This window comes from Dermochelys coriacea, chromosome 3 (genome assembly GCF_009764565.3).
Source record: "Dermochelys coriacea isolate rDerCor1 chromosome 3, rDerCor1.pri.v4, whole genome shotgun sequence".
Lineage (NCBI taxonomy): Eukaryota > Metazoa > Chordata > Testudines > Dermochelyidae > Dermochelys > Dermochelys coriacea.
Genome location: NC_050070.1, coordinates 70,569,018 through 70,584,157, shown reverse-complemented (window position 1 = coordinate 70,584,157; position 15,140 = coordinate 70,569,018). Strand labels below are relative to the sequence as shown.

Sequence of the window (15,140 nt, the reverse complement as noted above, 5' to 3'; positions counted from 1 at the left end):
AGGCGCAACAGGTGGCTCTACACGCAGTTCTTGCCCCGATTCTCAGCCAATGGGATTGCGGAGCCAGTGCTCAGGGTAGGGGCAGCCCCATTGCCCCACACCTAGGAGTCCGACCTGCTGGCCACTTCCGTGGTGCAGCAGGGAGTCAAGATAGGTAGGGACTAGCCTGCCTTAGCTCCGCAGCACCGCCGACCGGACCTTTAATGGACTAGTCAGCAGTGCTGACTGGAGCCACCTGGGTCCCTTTTCGACCCGGTGTTCCAGTCAAAAACCGGACATCTGGTCACCCTTGAGCCAAAGCTTGCTAGATTAAGTTTTAGACTTTTAGATGCATTTCTTCACTTTTATTTGTTTGTAACCATTTCTAACTTTATAGCCTATACTTGAGTTCACTTAAAAGCCCATCTTCCTTAATTAACTTGTTTTATTTTTTAATCTAAACCAATCCAGTATTCTGATTAAACCGAACTGTTAAGTAACTTCAATTAAAGTAGCAAACTGTTGAATATTGACTCTACACAGGAGCAACAAACTTTCAATATCTGACCTGTCCAGGAGAGGGCTGAACAGTGCAAAACATGGGGAAAATCTAGGACTGGGAGCTCGTTGTGATAATTCTGCAAGTAGTAACCGAGGCTGGTGGAAGCCAGTGTGTGACTGCAGTGTTATTAAAAAGAGGAGTACTTGTGGCACCTTAGAGACTAACACATTTATTTGAGCATAAGCTTTCGTGAGCTACAGCTCACTTCATCGGATCCAATGCATCATGCATCCAATGAAATGAGCTGTAGCTCACGAAAGCTTATGCTCAAATAAATTTGTTAGTTGCTAAGGTGCCACAAGTCCTCCTTTTCTTTTTGTGAATACAGACTAACACGGCTGCTGCTCTGAAACCTGCGGTGTTATTGACAGGCTGCTGAAGTCAGACCTGCTGGACCAGGATTGCAGCTATACACAGACACTCAGGGCGTGACTTGCACGCTAGTCGGCTCACTAGGCTGGTTGTGAGCAGCCGAGGCTCGGTGTTACAGAAGCAAAGCATTGTGAGGCACCCATGGTCACAGGGCAAGCAGCTGGTGCAAGCCCTCACGGGGCTGCACTGCACCCTGGAATGTGACACCCTCTCTCTGTGAGGTGGACGATTGAGGTAGCGTGCGGGGGTATTGGTAGAGACGGTGTGTCAGGAGACGACAGGACGTTACATGCGCCTTTCCGTTTGCTGTGGGGTGGGACGGGAGGGTTGCTGTGTGTGTGTTGCCGTCCCTCCCAAGGAAGGTTGGGATGCCCCTTGTAAACCAATCCCCTAGGGCATGCGCCGCGTGCGTGGGTGGGAGTGTGACGACGTCTTCCCCCGGCCTCTGCTGTGCCCATTGCCCCACTCCCCTCCCTCGCGGGAGGCCCGGTGCACGGGGACCCCGCGCCTGCTTCACGCGCGGCGGGGCCCTTGCTAGGCGCTCTGCGGCGTGTGTCCCAGCCGCCTGTGCGGCGCGGGGGGCGGCTCTCGCTGGCGGGCGGTCGCCGGCGGGGCGGGAAGGGAGGCGGGGCCGGAGCTGGGACGCCGCCGGCCTTGCGCGGGGGGAGGAGCAGCCGCCGCCAGGCCATGGCCCCGCTTCGGCGGCCTTAGCAGCAGCAGCCGCCGCCGCCGCCTCACCCCCCCCCTTACCGCCCGGGCAGCAGGAAGCGGCTCCTCTGTCAGCAGCGGCGGGCGGAGCGCGGCTCTGAGCGGCTCCTTCCCGTTTCGTTCCCTCGCCGCCGGGGCAGGCGGAGGCGGCGGCTCCCCGCCCCCGGGGCCGTCCCGTCTCCTCTGCTGGGGACGTGCCGCCCAGGCGACTCCCAGGCTCCGGGGAGGCCGCGGCCTAGGGCGGGCGGAACGCGCCAGGCGCAGGATGCGGAGCGAGGCCCCCCCGGCCGGGGGCTCCGCGCAGCCCCAGTAGCCCGGGATCGCCGCGGATGCGGCCTCGCCCCGCGCGGCGGCCCAGGAGGCGCCTCCGCCAGGCCCTCGCTCCCCAGAGCCTGTGCAGCTGGGGGCCGCCGCGGCGGCCCGCCTGAGCCGCTCCTCGGCCCCGGGCCGGCCGGCCCTGCTTTCTCCTGCCGCGGTTGACAGTGAAGGGATGTCTGCTGCCACCTCCGCTGAAATGATCGAAACGCCCCCGGTCCTCAACTTCGAAGAAATTGACTACAAGGAGATTGAGGTGGAAGAGGTGAGCGAGCCCCCTGCGGAGCCGGGGATGTTCAGAGACGCCCCACCACCGCCTGCCTGGACCCGGCTCGTGGGGCGATCCGCTAGCTATACAGCTCCTTAGAGCTTGTAGGGCAGCTTTTACCCATCAGGCCCCCAAAGCACTTTATAAACTACATAGGTATTGCAGCCCGGGCACTGGTAGGCGCGGGGGGGGGGGGAGGAGGAGAGGGGAGGAGAGTGGCAGTCAGCTGGCACAAAGGTGTCCCGGTGGGAGGAAAGATTCTGCTCCTAGAGACTGAGGCAAAACCCTACACTTATGAGAGAGGCTGTGGGACCACTAACAGGCACTAAGAGGCTGTCCCTCTCTGATCTATATAGTAAATTCTGTGCTGTTCCCTCTCTCAGAAATGCCTAAATAGTGCAATAATGGGCACAGTAAATATTTATAGATAAACGAAGAGGTGTAAACCTGAGCTGCCAGGGAGTTTAGGTATTCCAAACCTGAGGCACTGATCAGCTTTTTTAAGGTGAATTTTCAGTTAGTCTAAATTTAATCCAAACTTTGGTGGCAGTTGATAAATTTAAATTAATTTATCACAGTCAAATGGAGAATTTTTAAACTATATTGTAATGTTTCATATAATGTGTCTGTTTTTGTAGGTCTCTGTTCTCTCCCCCATCCATCCTATTTAATGCACTTATAATACATCCATTAATATGGTATCTAGCTGCTGATCGTTATTATCCAAATTTCATATTCATATATTATCATGTTTAGGCATAAAACTCTTTTTTTTTTTAAATGTATTAAACTAACTTAAGTGATGCTACAATCCAGTGGCTGTTACATTAACATCAGTACTGCATTTGTGATCCATATTACATCTTTGGTATTGATTACATATGAAGTAAATTCAATTGTCCATTTACGCTTTACTTAATTTGAAGAAAAATGTTTCCCACTTGAGTATTACGTTGAAAGGTTAGCTGTAGAAGAATTGCCTTAAATTCTTTGCAGTTGGTATGTAATTGATTAAGAAGGAGTTCCTAAGAGTATTTGTGGATCGGTTTGTTTTTTTCTGTGGAGGCAGAGTGGATTTTCTCAAGAGCAATCTATGTGCTTTCCAAAAAGGTTCAATGGAGATACAGTATATTAACTTGCTCATTAAGGCCCTTATCTTGCAAGTTGTTCATACAGCTGGATCCCTCTGCCTTTGTGAAGTTCCTGCTTAAATCCAGGTGTTGTGTGCATGAGCAGACCCCCCATTTAACTCAGTAGGATTTATACACGCAGAACGACTTGCAGAATCTAAACTTAACAAACATTGGCATCATTACAATCTTTGCGCTGTTAACTCCTTAGCAGATTAATTACTGCTGAAAGAACAAGATCTTTTCCTCTAAATAGAGTAACCATACAGAAGTGAACTTAGCCTTTTATAGCACCTTTCATATATAAGATAACCAGTAGTTCAGAACTTTAGAGAGTCACTTGCTAAATACTGATAGTTCGCCTGTACCTACTGAATTCTGGTCCACACGTAGTCTTGGAGACTATAAACAGTTTTATTGAAAAGGAATGTTTTCCAAAAACTCTATGTTCGAAAAGCATCATGGTATCTTGACTTCCGCATTGAGTCACCAGAAATCTATAGAAGGTACTTAGGCTTTAATCTCTCTTCCAAAGGATTTCCTTTTCTATAAACACAATAATGTAGGTCCGAGGTTCTCAAACTGGGGGGACGGACCCCCTTTGGCAGGCGGACTGCGGAATGTATTCTGGGGGGGGCATGAGGCACTTTAAGGAGGAAAAAAAACTTGCTGCACACATTTACCTGCAGCAATGAATACAGTAGAACCTCCGTTACGAATACCTCAGGAATGGAAGTTGGTCACAACTCTGAAACATTCGTAACTCTGAACAAAACATCATGGTTTGTTCTAAAGTTTACAACTGAGCATTGACTTAATACAGCTTTGAAACTTTACTATGCAGAAGAAAAATGCAGTCAACCTGTGGAACTCTTTGCCAGAGGATGTTGTGAAGGCCAAGACACTAACAGGGTTCAAAAAAGAACTAAATAAAGTCATGGAGGATCGGTCCATCAATAGCTATTAGTCAGGATGGACAGGGATGGTGTCCCTAGCCTCTGTTTGCCCTAGCCTTTGGGAATGGGCAACAGAAGATGAATCACTTCATGATTACCTATTCTGCTCATTCCCTCTGGGACACTTGGCATTGGCTGCTGTTGGAAGACAGGATACTGGGCTAGATGGACTTTGGTCTGACCCAGTATGGCTAATTAGTTCTTATGCTTATGTTCTTATGCTGCTTTCCCTTTTTTTTTTTTTTTTTTTTTAAGTGGTTTACATTTAACTGTATTTGCTTTTTGAGTGTGTGCGTCTGCTGCTGCCTGATTGTGCACTTCCGGTTCCAAATGAGATGTGTGGTTAACTGGTCAGTTTGTAATTCTGGTGTTCATAACTGTGAGGTTCTACTATAGTCCATGCCACCCTTACTTCTGTGCTGCTCCATCCGGGGCTTAATTTTGTCCCCCAGCTTGCTGGGCTGAGTATATCTGCTGTGAAAAGTGATTTTTGTTTATTTGTTAATCTCGCTTTTTTTTCACTGTCTCTCAGCTAGCTAGCAAGTCTGCTTCTGTGAAAAATATTAACAAACATATATCAACTTTCACAGCAGCTAGCTTACTTACTTACTAGCTAGCAAATCTTTAAAACAAAACAAAACAAAAAAACCCGAAAAGGCAAAAGAAAACAACATGCAAAGCACCTTATTTTTGTTTCTATTCTGTCTTGATCCAGTAAAGAATAGGGGAAACTGTACGTTGTTGTTGAGTTTGCAAATAAAACACTGCAGAAATAAAATACATGTCCAAAGCATTGTAAATGTGCATATTTATTTTTTCCTAAAGTTAATTAAATTATTTTAGGAAAAATTGTCAGAGTGGCCACTAGCAAGAGTTGGTGGCCACGCTGTGAGGCCACCAAAAAAATTGTTGTGAGAACCCCTAGATGAGATAGTCCTACCTTTTGTGCAGGAGACTGGACTAGATGACTTACTGAGGTCCCTTCCAGTTCTATGTTTCTGTGACTCTATGAAATGTGTGTAATTCTGACACAAGACACCTCTTCCTTTTAAACATTTAATTCTATCATTTCTAAACAGTTTTTCTATATTAAGGTATTGGAAGTACTTTTGTATTTGAAGAAGACTCTGAAATTTGTTTGTTTTGCCTATGGTCAGTAATCAAACAATTAAGTGTCTTTTGAGATATGGCTTGTAGCTAGCCCTTACCCTATGGAAAAAGTTAAGGTTGTGGTAATTTTAGAGATCATAAACAGGTGCCCAGTGAAGACCCATAAAAGTGAGTATCACATAGCAAATATAATATGTTGTACTTAGCACTTTGAACAAGTAAAATACTACACAAATGTTTAATCCTCACAACACCTGAGGACTGTAAGAATTATGACCTCATTTTACAGGTGGGGAAATGCAGGGCCACACAGTGTCTAACTGGCATAACTGGGAGGTAGAACTCTGAGGCTTGATATACAAATCTTGGCATCCTCTTATGTATGAACTTCTGTATGCATGCTGACACCTGCACAGGCATGATTTGGTGCACCAAAAATGTGTACCCAGATGGTGCCTAGATTGAGGCCTCAGCAAGAATTAAACTATAGGAGTCTTGAGTCCTAATATACTAATTAGTTTACTATATCACATTGTCATCCTGAGACTTGCCTCTCAATCTGAAGAAAAATGAAGATGATACATTCATTTTAAGGCCCAGGGAAGGGGACTTTTGCCAAAGGGTAGGGAGAAATTTTGTTAACAGTTGATTTAGCATTTTGAGTTAAATGTATGTGGCCCGTGGATACCACAATGCTGAGTGTAGTAAAAGTGCCTAGAGGATAAACTCATATTACTGTAAACAAAAACTGCTTTGCAATGGAACAGGTGAACTAGAAATATTATGAAATTCCAAGATATATGAACCCCTTCCTTGTCACCCCTTTCTTCTTGTGCCTTCATTGATTTCACAATTGCTAGTAACCATATTCTGTAACTGATGACATAGCATTGTACACTAGAAGAAAACTGTGAATGCTTGATACCTAGAGATCAAGAATTCCAAAATCACCCTTTACAAGGAGTTAAAATGGTTAAGTTTTATTATAGTATGTAGACATCAGTTAGATGTTCCAAGATGAACATCAACAACTCTAAACTGAAAAATGCAAAAGAATTCTTGTATAATCCCAGCTTTGCTCTTGTATTATCAAGGTTGTCTGGTCAGCAGATAGCACTGCCACTAGTTTATTAATAGATTTAAGTTCTGGAATAGTTACAGGCCCCAAGTCCTAGCTAATAATCATAAGATCTGTGCTTGTGCTTTCAGTTTGGTTTGGCTAAGTTTTTTACTGGATAACACACGAATATACCGTATTTTGTTCATCTACATGGCTATAATTTGTGAGGTGAGAGGCATACACAAGCCAAACATATATCCAACTTCCAAGTGGCATTTTGTTGTTTAAAGTTCTTGAGTTGGGATCGGGTGGGTACATAATTATCATGGGTGAATAAAAGTCAACCCAAAATTAATGTGCCATAAAAGAATATTCAAAGCAAGAATGTAGAACAACTTAAAACTCAGGTTCAGCAGCAACCTTCCTTTCCTTTACCCCTGGGAAACTGCTGATTACTTCTGTGATTCTTATTTTTAACTCAAGTCTTCAGATACAAAATAGTCTGAAAAAGTGTTAATAACCAGGGAACAAAACTATAGACTTTACCCTAGATTTCAAACAGCAAGCAAAACAGCAATTTTTCTAAATTTTGTGTTCTCCACACATCTGTTTTATGAGGCTAACTAAATTACAGATATCTCGTTTTAGGAGTTGCTTTGAAAATGTGGCTTTAAATTTGCTTGAAAAATTGTGGATAAATAAACCTTTAAAGGAATGATATGTGGTGCCTTATGCTACATTTTAGAAAAATCCAGAAGGATTTATAAAACAATATATAATTCTGAAAGTTTTTGGAAATGAACTGAAAAGTTTTGTCTAGAAAGTAGTGGTGATAGCAGCAGTGCAGATTCAGTTGTCGAATAAGGGCCCATCTGATTAAATACTTAGTAATAAATGGTATCTCTCTATTTGGGAAGTTCAGTTAACAGGTGCTTTGCAATACAGTGTGTGGGTTTTTTGATTTTTTTTTTTAAACCTGATCTTAAGGGAACACACATAGAAAAAGGTAAACTTGGCTTCTAATTATTTTATTTGTTAAAGTATATTTGCCTTCCTTTTTTGATGCTTTGTTCCTGGAGTATTGTCCTCTTGACTCCATTCCATTCTTTTCCCTAGTTAATTTGTTTCTGTCACCATACATCCACTGTAACTAAATACCATCTGTCTGATTTGAGCACGTTTTGGTTGTTGTCTGTTGGTTTGAATAGTGCAGAATGTACACAGCTCCCTTTTATGTTATATGAGCCTTGGCACCCAAATCCTACAATGCTGACCACTCCACTATAGAAAAATCTAAGCCCAGTACTAGGAGTGGGTGGGTGTGTGTGTGTGTGTGTGTGGTGATACAGCATGGCCAGAAGGCAGCAAGAGTGATATAGGAGAGATGTGTAAGCCCCAGGATGAGGAGAAGCTTTATTCCCTGTAGAGGGAAGAAAGGTTTCTATAGATTAATTAAAAGCACCTGAAGACAGTTAGAGCACTGAAGCTAGTCACCTGATAAAAAAAACCCTGCTTCAATCAGCTGGGGGAAGGAGTTGGAGCAGAGTGGTTTGGAGTTGGAGCAGAGAGCAGTTTGAAGGAGTGCCGTGGCTGGCTAGAAGATCAAGACCCTAAGTAAAGAGACACCCGGCTTGTGCAGAGAGAGAGGGGGCAGGAAGCCCCACAAGCTGAAGAGCAGGAGAGGGAAGTAGCCCAGGGGAAGGAAGCACTAGTTCAAGTGGCTTACCACTATCCCTAGGGCCCCTGGGCTGGGACCTGGAGTAGAGGGCGGGCCTGGGTCCCTCCCTCTCCACTACCCTTCTCTGGGTTACTAGTGGGACAGTAAATACCCTAGTTCAGGGGCAGGAAACTGCAGCCTGAACCCCCTCCCCCCCAAGAAGAGGAAGCGTGGGACCCCCCATAATCGTACCAGCAATTTGCCAGACGTGGTATCAGTGGTGGAGTCTCTGCGCTGGGGACTTAAACCAAAGCTAACCAAAATGAATGGATGAATCAGGCTGCCCAGGACCGAGCTCTGCTACAGGAGCTGGCAAACCAGATGAAGGCCCTTATGGAGAACCACAATTGCAACGGAACCCAGACTATACAGGCCAGTCGCTGCCTACAGAAAATGACACGGGAGGATGATGTAGAGGCATACCTCCTGGCATTTGAGAGAACAGCCCTGCGGGAGGCCTGGCCCCAAGATCAGTGGTCTGGTATCCTTGTTCCGTTCCTGTGTGGAGAGGCCCAGAAGGTCTACTACGATATGGCTGCAGAGACGGCAGAGGATTACCTCCAGCTGAAAGCAGAGATCCTGGCCAAATCCGGAGTAACCACGGCGTTGCGAGCCCAGAGGTTTCATAAATGGCAGTATACAGAGGACAAGACACCCCGATCGCAATTGTTTGACCTGATCCACCTGACCTGGAAATGGCTGCGCCCTGAGGCCCTCAGCTCTGAAAAAATGATGGAGCTCCTGGTACTGGACCAGTATATGAGGGGTCTACCACCAGACCTTCGGGCTTGGGTTGGCCAGAATGACCCCTCTACCTACGATGAGTTGGTCTCCCTCGTGGAAAGACAGCTGGCAGCTCGTGAACTGTTCCAGACCCCAGGGGGTGAGACACGACAAACCAGGAAGACAGCGCCAAACCCAAGGCCCCGGATTGTCGAGAACTACAGAAGAACCATAACTGGGATGAAAGACACTGAGGAGTGGCCTGAGGCCAAGAAGGGACCTGGGAGTTTGGGAAGAGAGGGCTGGGGGAGGGGGGGGGCGACCAAATAGCCCCAGGCAGAGGGTGGCAACCAGGATAAGGGATCGGTGTTACGAGTGTGGGGAATTGAGGCATATAGCAACCCAGTGCCCCAACAGAGAAGAGCCTATGCATTGCAATCTGGGGGATCCTGGGGAACAATGTGGCCTATTCAGCCTGGTAGGGGTCGCAATGACCTCACATGGGTATACAAGGTCAGTAAAGATGAATGGTATTGTGACCACAGCATTAGTAGATTCTGGGAGTGCTGTCACACTTGTCTCAGGGAAGTTGGTGGGGCAAGACCAACTAACCCGGGCCAAAACCACGGGGATAACGTGCGTTCATGGCACCGTAAATTTCTGCCCCACAATCCCAGTATGGATTTAGATCCAGGGTAACTGCAGGAGTGGTCCCTAGGCTCCCCTATCTGGTCTTAATTGGTAGGGTTTGAGAACTTACTCCCCCCAGTAGAGCCAGGGGAGGGTAGCAACCCCTGGGCTGAGACGGAGGCACCTACAGATAGCCTCACCTCAATTTTTGCCAAATTTGCCCCAGAGCTATTTTCATCCCCCAGGAAACCCCGAAAGTCTAAGTGGGAAAAGAGGGCAGATAAAAGGCTAGGGACCAGGATTCTAGCAGAGAACCAGAAAGCCTTCCTTGTTGGTAACCGAGCCCGTTCAGGAGCCCAGGAGACAATTCAGGCCAGTAAGGACTTGGAGTCGGTTCCTAGCCCAAGTAGGGGCAACCCAAGGGGCGAAGAAGAAATAGGTCCCATGGAGTTAGGTCAAATCGGTACCGCATGTGAGAATTTCGGGCAGGACCAAGCCAATGACCCACTATATGCGAATGAGAGGGAGGAGGTAGTGGAAGTAAATAGTGTACCTGTGGAAGGAAAGACCAAAGGTCCAAGGCCGTATTATGTGGTCAAACGTGATCTGTTGTACCGAATAGTGCAAATTCGAGGGGAAGAAGTAGAGTAGCTCTTAGTCCCTTGGAAACACACAAGGGCAGTACTAGAGTTAGCTCACAGTCATTTATTTGGGGGACATCTAGGAGTAGACAGGACACTTGATAGAGTCCTAAGAAGATTTTATTGGCCAGGAATATGCGCAGAGGTCCAATGCTATTGTACCTCCTGCCCGGAATGCCAGTTGCATAGCCCCCGACCTCACTTGCAGGCCTAGTACCTTTGCCTATTATTGAAGTCCCTTTCGAAAGGATAGCCATGGACCTAGTGGGCCCGCTGGAAAGATCAGCACGGGGCCACCAAAATATATTAGTCATCCTTGACTATGCCACACGGTATCCAGAAACCATTCCTTTAAGAAACCCCACATCCAAGTCAATAGCAAAAGAACTACTTCAGGTTTTTGCCAGAGTGGGCATCCCTAAGGAGATCCTGACTGACCAAGAAACCCCTTTCATGTTGAAATTAATGAAGGATTTATGTATCCTCCTCTGCATCCATGCCATACGGACCTCAATCTACCATCCCCAAACAGATGGACTGGTAGAGCGGTTTAACCGCACCCTTAAAGGTATGATCCGGAAGGTGGTAGCACAGGACGGAAAAGACTGGGATACTCTTCTACCGTACCTAATGTTTGCAATACGGGAAGTCCCCCAGGCGTCCACCAGTTTCTTTCCCTTTAAGCTACTATATGGATGCCACCCACGCAGAATATTAGATTTCACAAAGGAGGACTGGGAAGAACAACCCAGGAAAGAATGTCATTGAGCACATGACACAGATGAGAAAGCAAATAGCTCAAATAACCCCTATAGTATGAGAACATTTGGAAAAAGCACAGGAGACTCAGCGGACATATTATAACCATCGGGCAAAAGTACAGAAATTTCAGCCAGGAGAACGGGTGATGGTGCTAGTGCTGACAGCGGAAAGCAAACTCCTGGCCAGCTGGCATGGGCCATATGAGATAGTGGAAGCCATTGGGGAAGTGAACTATAAGGTCAGACAACCAGAGCAGATCTATCATGTAAACTTACTGAAGCCCTGGCGTGACTGAGAGACATGCCTGGTCGTTCGGAGAGCTCCACTTCAGATGGATGACCCACAGGAATAGGTCAGGATATCCCCTGAGTTAGCCCCAGAACAACGAACAGAGGTCATTGATATGATCCAACGGAACCATGATGTGTTCTTTACACAGCCGGGCTGTACAACACTGGTCCAACATCATATCGTCACCAGGCCTGGAATAAGGGTGATAAGACCATACCGGATACCGGAAGCTAAAAGAGAGGAAATTAGGACAGAAGTGAAGAAGATGTTGGAACTTGGAGTTATTAAAGAATCCCACAGCCAGTGGTCCAGCCCTATCGTCCTAGTACCCAAGCCTGACGGCACCCTGAGATTTTGCAACGACTTCGGAAGTTGAATGAAGTATCCCAATTCGATGCCTCAGATACCAGGTGTCAACGAGCTAGTTGATCAGTTAGGCAAGGCCCGATACCTAACCCCTCTGGACCAGACCAAAGGATATTGGCAAATTCCCCTGGCCAAGAACGCCAAGGAGAAGACTGCATTCTCTACACCTGATGGCCTGTTCCAATACGCTGTCCTCCCTTTCGGACACCATGGGGCCCCTGCAACATTCCAATGACTTGTGGATAAATTGCTGCAACCCCATGCCAGGTATGCCGCCGCCTATTTAGACGATATGGTCATCCATAGCCCTGACAGGGAAACGCACCTAGGGAAAGTAGAAGTGGTACTAGACGCCCTGCGGAAGGCTGGCCTCCCTGCCAACCCTCTCAAGTGCGTGATAGGACTAGTTGAGGCCAGACACCTCAGGTATGTAGTAGGGAGAGGCTTGGTAAAACCCCAGTAGAACAAAGTGGAGGCAATACAAGATAGGCCTCGGCCAGTCCGTAAAGAGCAGGTCAGAGCATTTCTTGAGTTGATAGGGTACTATCGGAGATTCAGCCCTCATTTCGCCACAAGAGCAGGGCCATTGACGGACCTGATAAAGGCTTGGGGCCCCAAGATAGTAAAATGGTCTGATGCAGCAGAAGGAGCATTCGCAGATTTAAGGACAGCCCTTTGCTGCCATCCAGTACTCATAACCCCAGACTTCAAGAAAGAATTTGTCCTACAAACAGATGCCTTGGAAATAGGGCTAGGAGCTGTCCTTTCGCAGATGGTAGGGGAGGAGGAACACCTGATCCTGTACCTCAGCTGGAAGCTCCTCCCCAGGAAACAAAAGTAAGCCATTGTTGAAAAGGAATGTCTGGCGATAAAATGGGCCATGGAAACTCTACTACGGCGGCAATTTACCCTGGTAACAGACCACGCCCCGCTCCAGTGGATGCACAGAAACGAGGAGAAGAATGCAAGAGTGACTAGATGGTTCCTATCTCTGTAACCCTTTCATTTCTGAGTACAGCATAGGGCTGGAAGCCAACACGGCAATGCAGATGGCTTGTCATGAAAGCATTGCCTCTCATCCCAAGTAGCCCAACCCCATGGTGTTGAGTTGGGGGGGGGTGGGGATATGTGATACAACATGGTCAGAAGGCAGCAGGAGAGTGATACAGGAGAGATGTGCAAGTCCCAGGATGAGGAAAAGCCTTATTCCCTGTAGAGGGAAGAAAGGTTTCTATAGATTAATTAGAGCGCCTGAAGCTAGTCACCTGATTTAAAAAAAACCCCTGCTTCAATCAGCTGGGGGAAGGAGTTGGAGCAGAGAGCAATTTGAAGGAGTGCTGTAGCTGGCTAGAAAACCAAGACCCTAGGTAAAGACTTGTGCGGAGGGAGGGAGGGGGCAGGAAGCCCCACAAGCTGAAGAGCAGGAGAGGGAAGTAGCCCAGGGGAAGGAAGCACTAGTTCAAGTGGTTTACCACTATCCCTAGGGCCCCTGGGCTGGGACCTGGAGTAGAGGGCGTGCCCGGGTCCCTCCCTCTCCTTTACTCTTCTCTGGGTTATTAGTGGGACAGTAAATATCCTAGTTCAGGGGCAGAAAACTGCACCCTGACCCCCCCCCCCCCAAGAAGTAATGTGTACACTATACATAATACATTTTTGGAAACAGCTGAATATGATTTCATCTGCCCACTGGGGCCTGAATTTAGGGTTCTTTGTCTTCTACAGCTGAGCAGGAAATGGTTTTCTAGTCCCATGAGATATAGAATATTTTTCTTGTCCTGAATCAGGACAAGAAGTCAGTCTCAAATTTTTGTGAACCAATAATCCAAAAACATTTCAGATCAGGTTAATTGAAATACTTAATTTTGATTTCCTGTCTTATTTTTAAATACTTTTTAGTATAAATTAACTAAAATTTCCAACGGAAGTTATTTAGAAACAAACCCCTTCATTTAGAAAATGTCAAAACATCCCGTTTTAACAAATTTTTTCCAAAAAGTTTTAGAATCAGGGTATTCATCAAAGCTGATCCTTTTTCCTGCTAACAATTTTGGTTTGACAAATTGTCATTTTCTGATTATAAAAAAAAAATTGTCTGAAAATTCCTGACCAACTTTGTTTTCCTCACAGCTGTTGATGGCGTGGAGTCTTAACTGTGGTCTAAAGTCTTGATCCTGTAATCATAGAATCATAGGACTGGATGGGACCTCGAGGTCATCTAGTCCAGTCCCCTGCACTCATGTCAGGACTAAGTATTATCTAGACCAGTGCTTCTCAAGCTATCTGATGTGGGGAACCGGTGATTTTTTTTTTCCAATGTGCGCGCAGACTGGCAGCTGATGGCTCGCTGACCGGCACCGGTCCACTGACCAACACTTTGAGTAGCACTGATCTAGACCATCTCTGACAAGTGTTTGCCTAACCTGCTTTTAAAAATTTCTAATGATGGAGATTCCACAATCTCCCTAGACTATCTATTCCAGATCTTAACTACCCTGACAGGAAGTTTCTCTCACCCTGTTTACGCCACAGTGGCAGCTCCTGTCCCACAGGGCTGGGTTTGACTCCCTACTCCGGGCATTGCAACCTAATGCACATAGTCACAGTGCCACTGAAGTTTGGTACATCCGCCCTGCCATAGATGGACACGGAGGCGTGGAGGGCTGTATTGCAACACCACTTAGTTTGGGGACGTTTTATTCTGATTGTGGATATTTCACAGACTTTATTCAAATTCATTGTTTCCATGATTAGTGTGGCAAAATCGTATGCCTATTCATTTTCAATAACCAAAAGAATGTGAGCCCCCAGTGCAGTGCTGTGGCTAAAAGAACTAAGGTAGTTCCTTGTGTATCCAGGAACATTGAGCAGGAGTATGGAGGTGATGTTAAGTTAGTGTATAGCATTGCTGAGACAACTACTGGAATATTGTAGCCACACTCTTTAAAAAGATATTGAAAATTTGGAAAATCATTCAGAAAAGATACAAAAGTTATTTGAGGTCTGGAAAACATGACTTATAACAAATGGCAACTGACTTTCTGTATGCCCAGTTTGAGACAATCAGGTCCTGGTTTTGAGGAGTGCAGTGTACTCCAGTTGAAGTCAATGATAGCTGTAAGTGCTCAGCATCTCTGAAATATTAAGTTCTTGATGTTTTAAGTTGGGCAGCACAAAACAAAGACACAGGAAATTAGTAGACACTTGAAAATTTTGATTTTGATTTCTGTGGCCTTGGTTAAATTCAGACATTTCAGTGGTTTAACTTAAAATCAGTTTTTAAACCCATTGAGTTAAACTGTTGGGAGTTTGTGTGAAGACACTTAATCTGGTTTTTTTAAAAAAGTTTCAACTGAAATAAGCAATTATTGAAACAAAATAGTATTGTCTTGGCATGGCTCCCACATGGGGTGCCCTCTTGCAGCAGGCTGCACCATGATAGGCAAACCTGCCTCAGTTTCCTTCCTTCAGAGGCTCCGGTAACTGCATGACCACTCCCTTGCATAATAATACACTTCCTTAGGGTGGTTTATTATCAAAATATAGTGCAAAA

General features: G+C 46.2%; 1 protein-coding gene across 4 annotated transcripts in view; it reads left to right on the top strand.

Annotated features, from left to right (window-relative positions):
* Positions 1–1,566: 1,566 nt before the first annotated feature.
* MAP3K7 (mitogen-activated protein kinase kinase kinase 7) overlaps positions 1,567–15,140 on the top strand; it is a 71,876-nt gene continuing 58,302 nt past the window's right edge. For 3 of the 4 annotated variants that reach the window (XM_038394698.2, XM_038394697.2, XM_038394695.2), the window contains exon 1: positions 1,568–2,201. In XM_038394698.2, coding sequence (XP_038250626.1) covers positions 2,112–2,201 — 90 coding nt within the window. In that variant the 5' untranslated portion in view covers positions 1,568–2,111. Of the gene's footprint in view, positions 2,202–15,140 lie in introns of all 4 variants that reach the window. The other variant, XM_038394696.2, reaches the window with a different exon arrangement.